The sequence below is a fragment of the Mchenga conophoros genome, linkage group LG8 (genome assembly GCF_057382185.1).
Source record: "Mchenga conophoros isolate Kocher_MC1m ecotype Shallow Benthic linkage group LG8, M_conophoros_male_GT1.1, whole genome shotgun sequence".
In the NCBI taxonomy this organism is placed as follows: domain Eukaryota; kingdom Metazoa; phylum Chordata; class Actinopteri; order Cichliformes; family Cichlidae; genus Mchenga; species Mchenga conophoros.
In genome coordinates this window covers 24408145-24425344 of record NC_140533.1, presented here as the reverse complement: position 1 = coordinate 24425344, position 17200 = coordinate 24408145, and the positions used below count along the sequence as shown (strand labels likewise).

Genomic DNA, 17200 nt, shown 5'->3' with positions numbered 1-17200 from the left:
TTGTATAGTTGTATAGTTTACACATATTAACTTTTTATATTCAAAATATAAAAGCAAATATTTAGTGCGAGTCTTACTAAAATATTTATTTATATATAATACAGTAAATATTCTATATAACCTCTTTGGCTCTGATAAAAGCCTCAGTAATTTATATTGTCAATTTATCAGGCCCTGTTGCATCTTAAAGACTTCATAGTATCATATTATCCTAATAAAGCATTTGCTCTAATACTCTAATACTGCTCTAATACTGTAGGGTCAGTAGCTTACAATATAAAGTGCCAGGAGGTAACTGCTGTTGTAAATTGTGCTACATAAATAAACTGAATTGAATATTTTTTGTTTTTACTCTTGATTGTTTATTGTACTAAGGTAGCCAAAATCAAAAATTAAAATATCTTTAAACTTGATTCTGGTTTCATTCAATTACAGTTGTTTTTTTTTAAACTTGATACTTAATTTCCAACTTATAATTCATGTATTTTTTGTGTAACTGTGGAATATAAATTGGCAGTTTGTTAAAACTCTTCCAATCCCATATAAATGCTATGAACACACCAGTGACGGTCCTGCTCATTAACAAGTGTTCATAACAAAAGAAATATTCAAAAAACAATAAAATAAATTGTCAAAGCCACCAGTGACAATAACAAATACCTGTAAATGACATTTAGCACAGCTGTTTTGCAGTAAAAATGAACTCAAGGTGGGGAAAAAGCCTCTTCACAATGAAAAGGAGTGTTTCTGCTCTGCTGCTAATCCACAGTGAGGTTAATCTTGAGTAAATGAGACTAACCCAGATTCTGATAATGGCTTAGTGTGAGTCCTACTGAAGGTTTAGTGGAGGCCAATTAGCTTTCCATGTCTGTCAGATGTCAGTTGGAGGTGATGGGAACAAAGCGGTGAAAATGTTAATGCTTCCAGATTGAGTGACGGCAGCTAAATGCTATCACTTTAAATGAAATGAATGGCTTTCAGTTAATGTTCAATGTGTTGTTTTAATAAATTAATAAAGTACTGCCAATACAAAGCTGAAAATAAACCCACATTTGAACAAAAATGCTTTACTCACCAAAACATATTCTACAGAAACAGCAAGATCAGAAACCCTTCCTTATTGTTTTATGATGATCAGCAATCTCACCCACCTTTGTATTTATTTTCACTTCTGTAACTTATTTCCAAAGTAAAACTATTGTCAGTACTTTAACTGAATTAACACTAATGATAACAGAAATATGCAAATATCCACACATTCTTCACTGAAGCAATGCAGATAAGTGAACAAAAAACATATTACTTTTTTCTTGTACTTTCTCTGAAGGACATTTCTAACAGCTATTTTTGTGCAAAGCTAACAAGTGATGCCACTAACTGTACTTCTGTCAAAAGCATGTCTTTGCTTTGCACTTGTGTGTACTGCGTATGTTTTTTTGCCCTTTTTTTCTATACATCTCTCTTCTCTCTACATTTCTCTATGAATCATGCAGATAAGCACAGATGATAGATAAACCAATAAGAAGCCTTTTTATTCCTGCTATTTTGTTTTAAATCACTTTGATGTCAGAAAAGCATGCAGTGATGTAAACATAATCAATAACTTTCCTCAAACGAGTTAAAACTGAACTAATGAGTCTGTCATGAATATGTATTGAATAATGATTCTATAATAACTTCACAGATTCCACCATGGTCTATTTTGCAAGATCGACCTTAAGTATATCTGCAATGAGTCTGTGGTACCACAACTCTGTGCACTGTATTGTTATTCCCAACTACCTGAAATCACAACTATCAGTTTAAACAAACAATAGTTTTGGGTAAAACCTCTTTGGGGGACAGACCACATGTATCTCAGAGCATATCCTCTGCAAAGGATCTGCTGTTCCCAACTCTATCATTTCTATGTCCATATCTCACTTTCTCCAGCATGGCGTCAACAAATTGAAAGGATCTGTGTTCCCTTGCCTTCCTCCTTCCTGTTTAGGGGTCACAGCTCCTGATTGTTTAATCTCATCATGAGGGATTGGTGACATCAGGCCCAATCCTGTGCCGACCTCATCCAAAAGCCAGCACCGGGGATCAGCTGGGATGAAGAGCAGTGGGGCAGCACAGATCAGTCAGTGAGCAGAAGCGATCGGACTACAGTGAGGCACACAGTTGATGAGCTCTTAGGGGTCAGCACATTTCTCTGACTGTTGGGGACCCCGCCATTCAACAGGTAACGACACTGTTTCTTTTTTTGAAATCTTTTTTTAAAATTGAGGATTTAAACATAACTTTGACCATTAGAAAAATCTAAAGACATTACGATAGTTAGTAAAGTACACTTTTTCAATCTGTTGTGACATTTAACATATTTTGATCTGTAATTTCTTCTCACAGCCAGGATGGCTCGGGATATGTCAGATAAGGAAATCTTGAAAATGGAGCTAGACCAGTTGAAGAAGGAAGTTAGCACACCTAGGACACCAGTAAGTGCCTCTTCTTTTAGTACAATTAGCTTTAACTTTATCCACCAAAGCCTTTTGTAAACATTTAATTAAGATTAATTTTAAATGACTTGTGCGACTTCCCTGATCTTCTTTGTTTTCATCTTTCCGATAATTAACAGGTGAATGCAAACTGTACAGACACAATTGCTTTTGTGGAGGGACTGGCCCCGAATGATCCGCTGATTAAGGGTGTTCCCGATGACAAGAACCCTTACAAGGGAGACAAGGGCGGCTGCATAATAACATAGCACATAGAAATCCAAGGAAAAGTCACACAGTTTTTTATGAGAGTTGGTTGCATTGCTGTGATATTCCTGTAGCCTTTGTGGATAAAATGTACAGTAGAAAGAAAACTGAAATCTGTAATGGATAATTCCATCACTGGATTTCTGTATGCACCTGTGGATATTCTTTGTCAATTTATAATTAAATCCAAATAGCTGTGCAAAGCTTCAACCTGACGTAGCTGTTCTTGTTATTGAAAAGACATAACACATGTGATTTTTTTGAGCTCCTACTGTACTTTAATCTCATTTTATCACACTGGTTAATATTAAATAGTGATAACTACTCACTGATTTGCGTCCAATATCCCTGACTGTAAGTCAACATCTCACCCATGTTACTGTACAGAAGGGGGTCAAAGTCCCAAGAGAGTCAGTACTACTAATCGGATTTCTTTGCTGAGGTAGAGTCAGTCACACGGGTCTGTTGACACGGAGCCGCTTCCTGTATCAAAGTCTTTAAGCTTATTCCACACTTCATCCTGACTTCCATTTTGAGCTCTCCATCCAATTAGTGACGCTTTCAGTGCTGGCATCAGGAAATACAATTAAAGAACTCAACATCTGAATCATCAAAGAACTCAACATCTACCTGTCAAATAGCTTTTTAAAGAGGTTTAATTTTTTCAATATTGTAAGAATATTATAATAACACAAAAGATAGATGATGGGGCTGCTGGGTACAGATTACAAATCAGAGTATAGAGACAGAAACTAAAACAAAATACAAAAAATGAGCAAAAAAGGATTTTTGAAACATAACCTATAAATATATATAATTATCACATAATTTACCAGTAAATAGTAAACAAATTATTGCATGATGACTTGTTTATATAAGTGTTATTATAAAGAATAAGTAAGATCAAAAGATCAAAAGAAGAATCACTTTTAAATGCACCAATTGTGAGTCTAATAAAGTTTTCGCTGTAATTTTAGTGTAATGTAAAATGGGAGAGTGAAAGCATTTTGAAAAGCCTCAACATTGCTGAACATCAAGTACACAGGTGTGGGGTAACCGGAGTTTTTCTGCCTATTATCAAACCAATCAGTCACTCCCTGCTTGGCTGGGTCTCAACTAATAATCAAAACTGTTTAGTATTTTCAGTCTACAAACAGAGAAATCAACAGGTCAGCACGAGTGGAACCAAATCCAAATAAAACTGATAAACACTTAGATAATGTATAAAATAGGGGCATAGCTTCTCAGTCTAAAATGTGAAACCTATGCAAAAGTGCCATAAACCCGTTTTCTTTCTAATGGCCAGTAGGGGGTAAATCTGGCACTTTAAGACAAGTAGACTTATTTTTTCAAGTCTAGTCAAGTCTGGTTAAACAGCCCTAGACTGCCATGCTCTCTGATCTCAGCTAATACTTTTCTGATGAGTTTATGGTCTGAATCTGTACTTACTAAAGACAATATGATATTTATTTGTAAATTTTTGTCACCTTTAATGTCCAGATGGACACTAAATCAGGGTGTACTCATGACTGTATAAGCGTCAGTTTTACTTTCACTTGCAATGTTCGAATTCAAAAAGCTAAAATCTCAGCAAATCAGCTACATTCATCTTGTATATGCTGCCTAGAAGGAAGAAAGAACAATTTTAAGAGGTGAAGTGTGTACGAATCAACTGCCCGGGGACCCTCAGTAGAGTCTTCATCAGAGTCTGCAGTCAGAAGAGACCAGCAGCCGGGCTTGGGGGCTTGTGGGCTGGAGTGCAAGCTTCTTAAGTACAGCAACCCTAATAGCTGCTGCGGTTTACTTGGACCCACTCTGTCCTATCGATCTTTTTGAGTTAATCAATCATTTCTTCTTCTTAAACAACAATGTGCCTTTAAGTCTCCATTCCTATAGGACTGCTGAAAGATGATTAATTTGAAATATGATTAATTTATTTTTATTAACTGGCTACATACCACAGGCTTTTGAGGTGGTGACAATAAAGCCATTACTTAAAAAGGCCTTACCTGATCCAGCTGTGTAAGCTAACTATAGAACAGTTTCTATCCTTCTTTGCATTTCAAAAATTCTTAAAAGAGTAGTTTTAAAACGGTAAGCGTATCATTTGCAAAGAAATGGTTGAAAAGCTTCAATCAGGATTTTGAGCACACCATAGCACAAAAACAGCACTAATACTTTTTACATTGTGCTTCCCTGAAGTAATATTATTAGAAAACACTGTACATATTTTCATTGGTATTTCAGATGTTAACTAGATTCACCTGCATTTCTAATGCTATAACAACTCTTAATGTCTTAAACCCACAAGAGTTACTCAGCCTGCTGAACTGTAAAGGCATAAAACATGACACATGCATATAAAGTCTAACGCAACTTGTTCATAGTGTATTATCTTAATTGCCTTATCAGATTACAGATATTCAGAATTGCTATAATGTATATGGGCTTCCTGTGAGTTGGTTGCAATAACAAAATAGCATGTTACCTTTAAATTACCACCTTTATGGGAATCTGAAATAAATTGAGACAACCAGATTGGCTTTATGAATTTGTAACCATTGTAAAGGGTTCAAATATGGACATGCTTTTTTTTTGACCAAGAAAGGTTGTAAGCCTAGAATGTTCATTACAAGTTATCTGCTGTGGTCACAGGATGCTGTTCGAACACTGTTATAAAAAAAGATCACCATATACTGATGTACAGGTGCATCTGAAAGAATAAGGTAAGCTTGACAGAGCAAAATCTCACAAGTCTCCGTTACACATCTCACAAGTGTTACAGTGTTACACAAAACCATCAACATGTAGCAAATATTTACATCTGCATTTAATATTAAAAAAACCCACTTGAAGTTTAAGGCTACATTTCTGTCTGCCACAATTTCAAATTCCTTTCGACCATCGTAGCAACTTGTTGCTTCATTGTGGTTCACCCTATCTGTGGCTGCAGATTAAATCTGTAGCTCAAAGTCGAATGAACGAATGTGTAACTTGAGTGCAAAGTTCATGAGTGGATTACGTTAATAAAACTAGATCAGCTACAATCCATATATAGCTTCTTTTAAGAGAAATATAACATTGGTGCAGCAGGTCTAATTTCAGTGTTATTAGGCTCATTTTCTTCTATCGTGTAAGAAGTCTGACTCTTATATTCACCAGTAATGATTCTTAAAATGCTAAAATTTACTGAAGCAAGTTCCCTCAGATGCCCTGTTGTAAAAACATAAAATTGGACATGAAGTCCAAGAAGACTTCAATACAATATTATCTAAATTGTCTTATCAGATACAAGCAATTACAACTATCTCTATCTAGATTTGCCGTGAACGCTCTAGATTGACTAAATGCAGTTTATGCAATAAAATAGGTTATTGATTTGAAATTAATATCTTTAGTATTTATTCTTTAAAACAATTGGCATTCAGATTCCCCTACACAGTTTCAGTATCTTTAACATTTTAGGAATTTCTTCAAAAAAACAACAACAACAAAACAATTAGACCAGTTCCTAATTTTCCTTTGATGTTTTTGTCTTTGCCCTAAATGAGTGCTCAGCAAAAAAAGCATTACACACCATCGTTATTGTAATCTGTTATCACAGGAAAAATGGGCCTTTCGCCACTTTACTGCTTGTCATAACACATATATCACTACATAGCAATCTCTTGCCCCCTTTTCCCCAGACCTTTGGCATTCAGCAGGGTAAAAGGTGCCTCCTCAGGGAGGCGAGTGTTTAGATCACACCTGCAATTGCTGCCGTGAACAATCCTGCTGCAGATCGAGATCCAGAATCAGCAAATTGACAGTCTCTGAGATGTGGCTCTTGATTTTCTTAGTCTGCCTGCTCATATGTGCAGGTAGCACATACTGGTACCTGTTTGGGAAACCGAGCCCTTTCTCGCTCAACTCAGTGAGACCGCCTGCACCGCGGGAGTTTGATCAGAAGAAGCGCGACAAAGTCATCAAGCAAGGTAAAATGACTGCCTGCAGGTGAAAAGAGCTGCATGCAGCATCAGAATAAAGTTGTTCCTGGATAGTCAGAATTCCTGGATAATTAGCCCAGCCTAGAAAGGGAGGGGAACATAAACAACTTTTTATTTTTATTATATCACTTCAAGATATTATGGCCTAACTTTAAAAAAAAAGTCAGTGAGTCATTCATACAGGAAGAACGAATTCAAATCTTTCTTCAAAAAGTTCATCTTAAGGGTGTGATTATTATATTATGCTCCTCTTTTTATAAAATGATTTTTAACAAATAAAGAGTTCTATATTATATCTATTTTGTACGAAAAGTTTTACATTTAGGCCAAATTATAAAAAGCAAAAATATTCAAAAGCTTAACTGTTAAAAATCAGTTAAACAAAAATTAAAACACATTCTGTTATTAATAAACCATATATTTAAAGAAGTACAATTGCCACATGGGGGCAGCACGTTTGTTAACACTGGTGCAAACTGTTGCCTCGCATTAAGAAGATTCCTGGCTTATGCTCTAGCTGGAGTGGGTTTCCTCCTACAGTCCAAAAACAAGCCCGTAAATGTAATTGGTGATTCTAAATTGTACATGGATGCTAGAAGGATATAGAATAAAGCACTGTATGAAAGCACACAGTATTTTAGTGAACTAAAATTCCAGTTTCTATGTTAAGCAAAGTTACTGTTACTTTAAAAACCTTTACTTTGCATTGAACAGAGGTTTCTGTGACACCAGTCTGATGAGGTAAAGATTTTACCTTTTATTTAATGCATTATCTATGCATTAAATAAATACATAGATAATGAATATAGATATCTGAAATGAATTTGCTATAGTCATTATAAGTGCTGATACTGTTATCTTAGTGATCTTAGAGATGAGAAAACTGTCACTAAATAAACCAACAGTTTTTCCATGTGTGTGTTTTATCTTAATTAGATTACAGCTATTGCTAATGGGAAAACACAGATACCAGCACCAGTTCAATGTTTATGACAAGAGAAGTGCACAACCTTCAGCCTGTATTATGTAACACAGGTTGCAAACGATGCATTTTGACGTCCCAGTTTCAGCACTTGGACACGATAAAATTTATAATGGACTTTTATGATAACGATGTGAACTGGAACAAAAATCTTTACTAGGTTAACACCACCATCTGTATGTTTCTGTGCAGGTTTCAGCGTTGACAAAGTGCCCAAGAACCTGGATGTCATCGTCATCGGCAGTGGTATTGGTGGTCTGACGGCTGGAGCCACACTGGCCAAAGCAGGAAAGAAAGTGCTGGTGCTGGAGCAACATGACCAGGCCGGAGGCTGCTGCCACACTTACATAGAGAAAGGCTTTGAGTTTGATGTCGGTGAGAAATCTTCTATGACTGACACATAAGTATCACTCTTTTTAAGGAACTGTTACATTTTCCAGAACAGTCATTTGGAGAATCATTAGAGATTCATGCTAACAGCTTGAATTACATAAAAAATAACTGACACAGAAAGAATAATGATACAACTAAAGCAATAGGCTGATGATAATCTGGTCTGTCTAGGGTGACAGCTGCTTTTTCAGAGAAAGAGCAAATAAAGGCATGCGCTCAGCCATCATAACCCTACAGTCCTAAAAATCATTCTTTTCTATCTAAAAATGTTCACTTCCTTCATCTTCAGGGCTTCACTACATTGGCCAGCTCCATGAGAACGGTCTGCTGCGTATCGCCTTTGACCAGATCTCAGAGGGCCAGCTGGAGTTTCACCAGCTCGATCAACATTTTGACACCATTCAAATCGGCCTGGGCAACGAAAAACGAGAGTACACCATCTACTGTGGGAAAACTGAGATGAAAGCTCACCTGATGAAGCAGTTTCCTGATGACACAGAAGCCATTGACAAGTTCTTTAAAATCATGAAGGTGCTGTTGTTACTTCATCACTTATTACACACATATTTCAGTCTCAACTGTCGGAAGCTTTAAAATAAAATGCTTACAAATTCCCCTGGTTTTTCAACAGATCTCAGCTAAGAAGACGCACTACCTGGCAACTCTCAAGCTTATCCCGCAGTGGGTGTCTTTATTCCTGCTGAAGTCAGGCATTGCAGACCTCATCTCTCCAGTTTTCCGCCTCTCTGGCACATGTGCAACAGATTTTGTGAACACCTTGACCAGCAACAAGGATCTCCATACCATCTTTTCTTACTTTTTCTATGGTATGAACTCAAAAAGTTATCGTAATAACAGAAAACATAAGATATAATATAGTTATTTATTTCTATTTTTGCCACTGAAAATAAAATGCTTTTGGATATCTAGAAGTCAAAATTTAAGGTTGTTATATCAAATCTTGAGTCAGATATCTCAAAATTTCAACTGAACTCCAACCTGAAAAAAAACTTTTGATTTTGAGTGGCATGGTGGTTAGCACTGTTGACGCACAGCAAGAAGGTCCTGAGTTCAATTCCAACATCAGGCTGGGGTCTTTCTGTGTGGAGTTTGCATGTTCTCCCCGTGTTTGCGTGGGTTCCCTCCGGGTACTCCGGCTTCCTCCCACCGTCCAAAGACATGCAGCTTGTGGGGATAGGTTAACTGGATAATCCAAATTGTCACTAGGTGTGAATGTGCGAATGAATGTGAGTGCGACTGGTTGTCTGTCCCTGTGTGTTGACCCTGCGACAGACTGGCGACCTGTCCAGGGTGTACCCTGCCTCTCGCCCTATGACAGCTGGGATAGGCTCCAGCGCCCCCCGCGACCCTGAAAAGGATAAGCGAATGGATGGATGGATGGATTTTGAGTTAAGTTGAAAATTGTTCCATATCATGAGACACACAACAAAAGAAGACAAACAAAAAGAGAGAGAGAGACACACATACATAAGCCTTGCTATGTTAAATCAATACCAACAGTAATGTCTTGCCACATCACAGAAGTGTAGATCCAATGTGTCCCGAAGATGGGTGGGAGCTTGGGTTTCCCATTAGTTTTTAGAAATCATATACTGTATATGTGGTACATATTTGGGGACAAGTTAAAAGAGAAAACCATCATAAGGTGTCTGGAATCAGGTGTTGGGACACCAGTTGTCAGAAGATCTTTTTTTTAATGGTCGAGAGCAGTTAAAAAAAACAAAAAAAATCTCTCATCGAGGCTCTAATGAGTAAAAGCGTCATAGCATATGATTTACATCAGTCCTCGAGGTGGACATGGTTACTCCGAACTTGTATTGATTTGCAGTGAGACTTCTAGGTAAGGGAAATAGAGGCTGTAATATTATCAGGGGCCCACAATAATAAGACTACAAACCCCGAGATAAATATAAAAAGTTACTGTGCGCAATATGTACTGTATAATAGGGGTATGCAATTCATCAACTTTTTAAAAATTCAGTTACAATTTTGTCTTCTAGCAATTAATCAAACAAGAAAATAACAAATATTGTGCCTCATTCTGTTTTGCAGTAATTCCCTTCCTTTCCTGCTGTCACCCCTGTAAAAAAAGGCCAATTTCATCCCTGCGGCAGATTTAGTTCACTTATTCTTTATGTATATAGGTGTGCCACCAAAGGACTCCAGTGTCCTGATGAATGCCCTCATGATTCATCACTACAAACGAGGAGCGTACTACCCTAAAGGCGGGGCCAGTGAGATTCCTTTCCACATCATTCGCACCATTCAGAAATATGGAGGAAACTGCCTGGTGAGAGCTCCCGTCTCCCAGATCCTGGTTAATGAAGAGGGAGCTGCTTATGGTGAGAGCAGAATCCACCTCATTTTTAAAATCAGTGTAAGGTTAAGTTATTGTCAAGTCAATAGTGTGTGTTTGTTTGAGATAGGTGTAAAGGTGAGGAAAGGTCAAGAGGAAGTGGAAATTCATGCGCCTGTGGTGGTTTCAAACTGTGGAATCTTCAATACGTTCCAGAAACTTCTACCCCCTGAGATACAAGCCAAACCAGGTGAGAAACTTTACTGAAACTGAGGTAAAGTTGGCCAGAGCGACAAATGCAGGTGAAGTGAAGACGATACAAGGTGATAAATAATGTCTAAGTAATGCTTCTATATTATAGATATTCAGCAACGACTGAACATGATGAAACATGGCAGAGGATCATTATTAGTCTTCTCTGGCTTTGATGGAACAAAGGAGGAACTGGACCTCGTTTCCACTAATTTCTGGCTGTTCAAAGACAATGATATGGACAAGTCGTGAGTATTGCAGAGCACCGATTGCAAAGAAGAGAAAGGCAGCATTAACCAACCACAAGGGGGCGCTGCTGTATCAGAATAAACAAGAAAATCTCTCCTGCTCAAGTCTCACACATTTTTATAGATACAATCTTATTTCAGAACAAAGAAAAAACACCATAGCTGAACATTATGCTAAATATTTTATTTAAATAAACACAGTATATGGCTTATGATGTTGTTTTTTTTTTTAAAGTTAAAGGTCCTTTCTTGTTCGCTACATAGGGCAGAAGATCAGTCATGTTCATCTCCTTTCGTCTGTGTTTTGTCCAGTCTCCGTGTGCTCTATTTTCCCTCTTTTTTACCTTTTCCCTTACCCACCCAACTGGCCATGCTTGAGCCTTGTTCTGCTGGAGATTTCTCCCTGTTAAAAGGGAGTTTTTCCTTCCCACTGTTGCCTAGTGCTTGCTCATAGGGAGTCACTTGATTGTTAGGACTTTCTACAGGTGAGGTGACTGTTGATGACCGGTACTACCTAAATAAACCTTAATTTAATTGAAACGGAGTTAAGATTGCTCTTTATGGGATTTATGATTTGTATTTTTTATTTTATTTTAGGATGGAGGACTACTTTGGATTGAGCAGAGAGGAAGCACCTGATAACATCCCCATGATTTTCATCACAGTGCCATCTTCTAAAGACCCTGAAGCCAAGATAAGACATCCTGGTACATATTAATAACAATTACTCACTATTTCTACAGTTTCCAAAGGATATTTATGAGATCTAACAAAACATATTTTAAATGAGGATTAAAGTGCTCTATACTCTCAAGACTCTTTGCAAGATTTGAATGATTTTGAATAAATAACACTGTCCATCCCTCTGCCTGAAAGAAGCTGTTTTAGCGCCCTTCCCCCTTTCTTTAAGCCATCTTCTTCTGATAGGCTGGCTCGATGACTATATAAGGACATCCTCTCTGTTTGAGAAAGCCCGGAGAAGAAAAAAACTGTCAAAAACTGGGCATTGAGGGCAGTCTGAGGTCTCAGCTTTTTACATGAACATATGTTGACCTCAAAATTTTAAACGTCGAGCACGTCAAGTATTTAGCTTTAAAATAAAATATATTCTTTGGCATATTTTATACGATCTAACACAGAACTGAAAGTCCACACAAATTAAGAGTGGTGACTTGCTGTTCATTTCTACAGGAAAATCCTGCATGACAATACTCACCATGGTTAACTATGAATGGTTTGAGCAATGGAAAGACACTACTGTACGCAAAAGGGGTGATGAATACTACAATTACAAAATGCGATTTGCTAAGAACCTCTTTGACTGGGCCTGCACTGTGTTCCCTAAAATTAAAGACAAGGTAGGATCCGTCATGTTTAGATGTGATTCTGCTGTTTTTTCTGCTGTATGTTAAATTTAATAAAAAAATATACTTTTAAGGAATAAAGAAACAAATCAAAAGCTATTGGTAATGTATACAAACTATTAATGCTTGTTTGTTGACATCAAGTAGGAAGGGTTTTGTTAAATCTGCATGTGTTGTGTTTTTCAGTTGGTTTTCCAGGATGTGGCGACGCCACTGACAAACATGCACTACCTGGGTGCTCAGCATGGAGCCATGTACTCCGCTGAGCACAACCTGGAGCGTTTCCATGCTGAGGCCGTAGCCAAAAACAGATGCAACACCCCAGTCAAGAACCTGTACATCTCAGGTATGAAAATATGGATTTTATGCTAAAAATCATCTGCAAGAATTTAAATCGTATCAATTAGGTTTTAGGATAGAGTAAAGGAAGGGTATATACTGTAGATATATTCCCAATCATCAAATTATTTTGAATCAGCTAGAAATCAAACCAAGCGTTTTTGGTTTAATAGTTAGCTTTATGAGTATTGACAGGACTTTAATTTAAGACCACTTTTCAGTTTCACAAATAAATAATAAATTTCATAAATGAAAGGTAGAAACAGCAACACTGAGCTGTGAGCAACTGTGAGCAACTTTATACACAAAAGTGACCCGTGGTCCTCAAGTTCCCCCCAAAAAATGCATACAGATTTACCGTACAGCAAAGTTTAACCAATCTTAAACTGTTGCTGCGATATAACAGAATGCAAGCTGTTTTCTAGATAACTGAATAATAAAACTTGATTTAAGCTGAAGGAAATACTAGTTTTATAGAGAATATAATGCTCTTAAGCTTATCTTTTTTTCAGGCTTAATGATGAGCTGTTCTTTGAAAAAGCATAATAACCGCACTTGGTTCCAAGATTATCTGGTTCTTGAAAACCATCATCTTATTTGAGGGACTGGGAAATTGGCTTTTGAGTATAGCGTTTACAGCTATCTGCAGAAGCTTGTAAAATTAGATAGGCTAATCCCTTTTAATCAATATAAGTCCCTTTTGGTGAACAATGTACAGTTTTCTTGGAACTGACATTTTTCATGCTGATGTCCTTGCCTTCTTGGTATTATGTATATGATAACTTTATGGGCTTTTATTGCTTTATTGTATTTTCATGCACTCAGCGCCTTTTCCTGTTTAAATGAAAGGTTCGAGAGGAAGTGGAAGGATAGTAATTGACTAAGATAATGCTTTTAAATATGACAGTTTACTTTCGCTGTATCTGTTAGCAGCAAATAAGTCGTCTTTTGCTGGTGACTACAATGGTGCTATGAAAACATGATCATAAAAAAGTCCCAAAGCAGAGACGGATATATTATTGGGGGCGATCGTGGCTCAAGAGTTGGCAGTTCGTCTTGTAATCGGAAGGTAGCCGGTTTGACAGTCTCGGCCGTTGTGTCCTTGGGCAAGACACTTCACCCGTTGCCTACTGGTGGTGGTCAGAGGGCCCGGTGGCGCCAGTGTCCGGCAGCCTCGCCTCTGTCAGTGCGCCCCAGGGTGGCTGTGGCTACAATGTAGCTTGCCATCACCAGTGTGTGAATGTGTGTGTGAATGGGTGGATGACTGAATGTAGTGCGAAGCACTTTGGGGTCCTTACAGACTAAGTAAAGCGCTATACAAATACAGGCCATTTACCATTTATTTAAGAAGCTTCAGAAGAAAGAACACACCGATTTGAATCTGTCTTCCAAGTAACGTCTCATACAGAGGTATGCATGTGTGGCTGTGTCTTCCAGGCCAAGATGTGTTCAGCAATGGGATAGCTGGTGCTCTGCATGGTGGACTCCTCTGTGCCTGTGCTGTGTTGGACCGCATTATCTACATTGACTTGCTCCTCCTCAAGAAGAAGCTGAAGAGAAGGAAAGCCAGAGAACTGGCAAAGCTGGCTCAGAAGAAACTGCAGTGAAATTGCTCTCTTCTTCCCCTGCAGGACAAAAACGGAACTACACAAGTAGGGTATAACAGGACCCTGAAATATTGTGGGAAGCTCACGAGAACACAACACTTGTTTAAATTCTCAAATCCTAATTTTTTACATTAGAATTCACTTATTTGATGGATAGGATGTCTTGTTTTTATTAAGGGAAATAATCCACTTGCAATGAAGACTCAAATTTAAATAAATTTTTATTCTTTTGTTGTTGTTTTTTGTGTTTGAAATGATCATTATGACTGCGGCAGATACTAAAATAAAGTCTGTAGCCTGCTGGTTCACTCATAAAAATCATATTTTGCATCATATTTTGTCACACTAACACATCCATTTCTCACCTTGTTTGGCTTTAAGGTTTTCATATATGCTAATCACAAATTATCTTAACAATATATTTAATAATCCATCAAGTACTTACAGATGTTTTCAGTTGTGGTTGTTGTGCTGTTAACAAATACTGAAAGCAATTTTAAGTAAACTGCAACGCTGTATTATTTAAATCAATATTTCTTAGGGGTTGGGATGGTTTTATGAGAAATGGGTATATATTCGTACTTTTTTGTGTGCACATAAAAAAAAGATGCAGGATTTTCACAAATTATCGTATCAATCTTTCAACAATAATTATTTTATAGTGTTGTGTCAAATAGGTTATTATTTTTGCTGTTTATTTAAAGATCTTTTACAGGTGAACTGAGATTATAAGGCCCCTGTGGGTTTAGTTCCCACCTATGTTGTTCTGACCTGACTTCCAAACCCTCGTTTTGTTTGTGTAACTGCTGAAATCAAACATATGAGGGGAAACCTCAGACTTCCTGCAGCAAGTGAACATTTCCTTAGTAAACGGTGGGCAGATTGGTTGACAAGCTGTGGTTTGTAGAGGACGACTGGGGGGATCCGAGGAGAAGAATGTCCCCTCTGTCCAGGCAGACGGTGGTATGCCAGCACCTCTTTCCTTCCCTGTCAGCCTCCAGTCCCTCTGCTCTACAAACCCTGGATAAGCTCCTACTGCAGTTAAAGTTACAGTAAAAAAGCTGCAAGCTTTACTATCTTTCATACAATGCTTTAGAATAAAAAGGGCCAAAATTAAATTCAAGGAATGAGGAGCTAATTATACTGACTGTGTGTTGCTGGAACTTCAGTACACCAAAACTTGTAATTACCATGGCATGATAAAGTGCACAACATCACCCGAAATAACTATTACTTTCCTACACTGAGTTCTGACTGACTCACAGACCAACTTGAATTCAGTTTTTCCCTTTTTTCAGTTCGGGAATCAAGTTAACTCATCCTTTTTTTTTTTAGTGACGTGGCTTCACGGGAGACAGCCTGTCGGATGGCTGGCCTGTCCATTAAATTGGACCAGGCTGAACTACTGGATGCAGCTCAAGGTTCCCAGAGAAAGACTCTTCCAACAGTGTACATTGTTGTTTTGAATGACAAAAACCACTGGACTGAAACATGTTTATGTCCCCTTCATTATTTTGTCCAACATGACCTAATTTACATGAACTTAAACTATACCACATGACCTGCAAAAGTAATTAAATGTCCATCAACCTATGCTATACTTTCTTTTCTTACTATTAATGCTAAACTGGCAGCCTTTGTAACGTTACACCTGCAAAACATAAGCTGTAGATCACAGAGGAAGGTTGTAGGTTCAGAATTTTCTGTGTGAAGTTGCATATTCTCCCTGTGTTAGTGCAGGTTTCTCTCGGGACCTCCAGGTTCTCCTGCAATGAAAATCTCAGTTAGTGCTGCCTACGCATGGTTAGATCTCTAACCCAACCTGAAACTAGAGTTGGTGTTCTCATCTTCTTTAATACCAATAAATGGTAAATGGCCTGTATTTATATAGCGCTTTACTAGTCCCTAAGGACCCCAAAGCGCTTTACATATCCAGTCATCCACCCATTCACACACTGGTGATGGCAAGCTACATTGTAGCCACAGCCACCCTGGGGTGCACTGACAGAGGCGAGGCTGCCGGACACTGGCGCCACCGGGCCCTCTGACCACCACCAGTAGGCAACGGGTGAAGTGTCTTGCCCAAGGACACAACGACCGAGACTGTCCAAGCCAGGCTCGAACCGGCAACCTTCCGATTACAAGGCGAACTCCCAACTCTTGAGCCACGATCGCCCCGATACAGATTACTTTATTTGGACGTTTTACAGTTCACGCAATTCTAATAATTTACACCTACTTTCAACTTATCACAAGTAAAAGTTTGTTCGTATGTAAATCCAAAAAGTAAATAACAGAGAACAAAAACTAAAGGGGTTGTTTCCTCTCAGTTTTCACTAAAAATACAACCACATTCTGAAAAGAAAATTATGTGACCTAAAGTGGGCAGATCATAGGAGAAATTTTAGGTTTTCTTGACCAGCACAAGCACCACCTCAACCCCCTTTCTCTTTTTTCCTCTCACAGACGGCTCCCACATGTTTAGACATGCTCTTGCACCAGGAGAGGCCCAGAGGGTCAAATTTTAACAAAAGCAGTCCGTTCTTTCCACTGCTTTGACTACTCTGCAGATCTACACTGTTAAATGAGTGCGTCTGTGATTGACTGGCAGTCCAGCGACACAACCACCTTTAGAAAAAAAAGAAAAAGCATTTGCATAAAGCAGACAGCAAACTTGCAAACACTGTGCAGCAGGCTTGGCTCAGCGAGTAGTCATGTTACCAGGCTCTCGTTTCTGTGCTTCAGCCAGATTTTCTTCTTTTCCAGATGTTGGAGCTCCTCCCTGCTGGCCGGCCACAGCCTCCCACAGCTTGCACTCAGCCAGCAACCACAGCTGCTACCAATATGAGAACTCTGAGAAGAAAGTTTTAGGCGACACAGAGGAGAGGAAGACCCAGTCTGAAGTTTGCACTTAGGATCAGACTGGGTTTAAAGGCAAGAGCAGGTAAAAAAAAGAAAGAGCCAGCCG

At 38.3% G+C, this 17200-nt stretch overlaps 2 protein-coding genes across 3 annotated transcripts; both read left to right on the top strand.

Annotated features, from left to right (window-relative positions):
* Positions 1-2066: 2066 nt before the first annotated feature.
* On the top strand, positions 2067-2954 carry gngt2b (guanine nucleotide binding protein (G protein), gamma transducing activity polypeptide 2b). The gene is made up of 3 exons (XM_085285132.1): positions 2067-2224; positions 2389-2477; positions 2618-2954. The coding sequence occupies exons 2-3, from the start codon at positions 2394-2396 to the stop codon at positions 2744-2746; spliced, it is 213 nt and encodes a 70-aa protein (XP_085141258.1). The 5' UTR covers positions 2067-2224; positions 2389-2393; the 3' UTR covers positions 2747-2954.
* A 134-nt stretch (positions 2955-3088) lies between these two features.
* LOC146568824 (inactive all-trans-retinol 13,14-reductase) lies at positions 3089-15792 on the top strand. 2 transcript variants are annotated; one of them, XM_085285131.1, is made up of 12 exons: positions 3089-6718; positions 7905-8087; positions 8395-8636; positions 8737-8932; positions 10271-10468; positions 10553-10672; positions 10784-10922; positions 11520-11629; positions 12114-12280; positions 12473-12632; positions 14063-14277; positions 15568-15792. In XM_085285131.1, exons 1-11 carry the CDS (start codon positions 6562-6564, stop codon positions 14230-14232), a joined length of 1842 nt encoding a protein of 613 aa, XP_085141257.1. In that variant the 5' UTR covers positions 3089-6561; the 3' UTR covers positions 14233-14277; positions 15568-15792. The 2 variants fall into 2 exon arrangements, with proteins under 2 accessions (XP_085141257.1, XP_085141256.1); XM_085285130.1 differs by lacking the exon at positions 15568-15792 and having other exon boundaries at positions 14063-14462.
* Positions 15793-17200: the final 1408 nt, after the last annotated feature.

Coding starts and splice junctions, on each gene's coding strand:
- gngt2b (XM_085285132.1), top strand. CDS start 2,394: ATGGCTCGGGATATGTCAGATAAGGAAATCTTGAAAATGGAGCTAGAC. Junction 2,478..2,617: donor TTAGCACACCTAGGACACCA/GTAAGTGCCTCT, acceptor GATAATTAACAG/GTGAATGCAAACTGTACAGA.
- LOC146568824 (XM_085285131.1), top strand. CDS start 6,562: ATGTGGCTCTTGATTTTCTTAGTCTGCCTGCTCATATGTGCAGGTAGC. Junction 6,719..7,904: donor CGACAAAGTCATCAAGCAAG/GTAAAATGACTG, acceptor GTTTCTGTGCAG/GTTTCAGCGTTGACAAAGTG. Junction 10,923..11,519: donor GACAATGATATGGACAAGTC/GTGAGTATTGCA, acceptor ATTTTATTTTAG/GATGGAGGACTACTTTGGAT.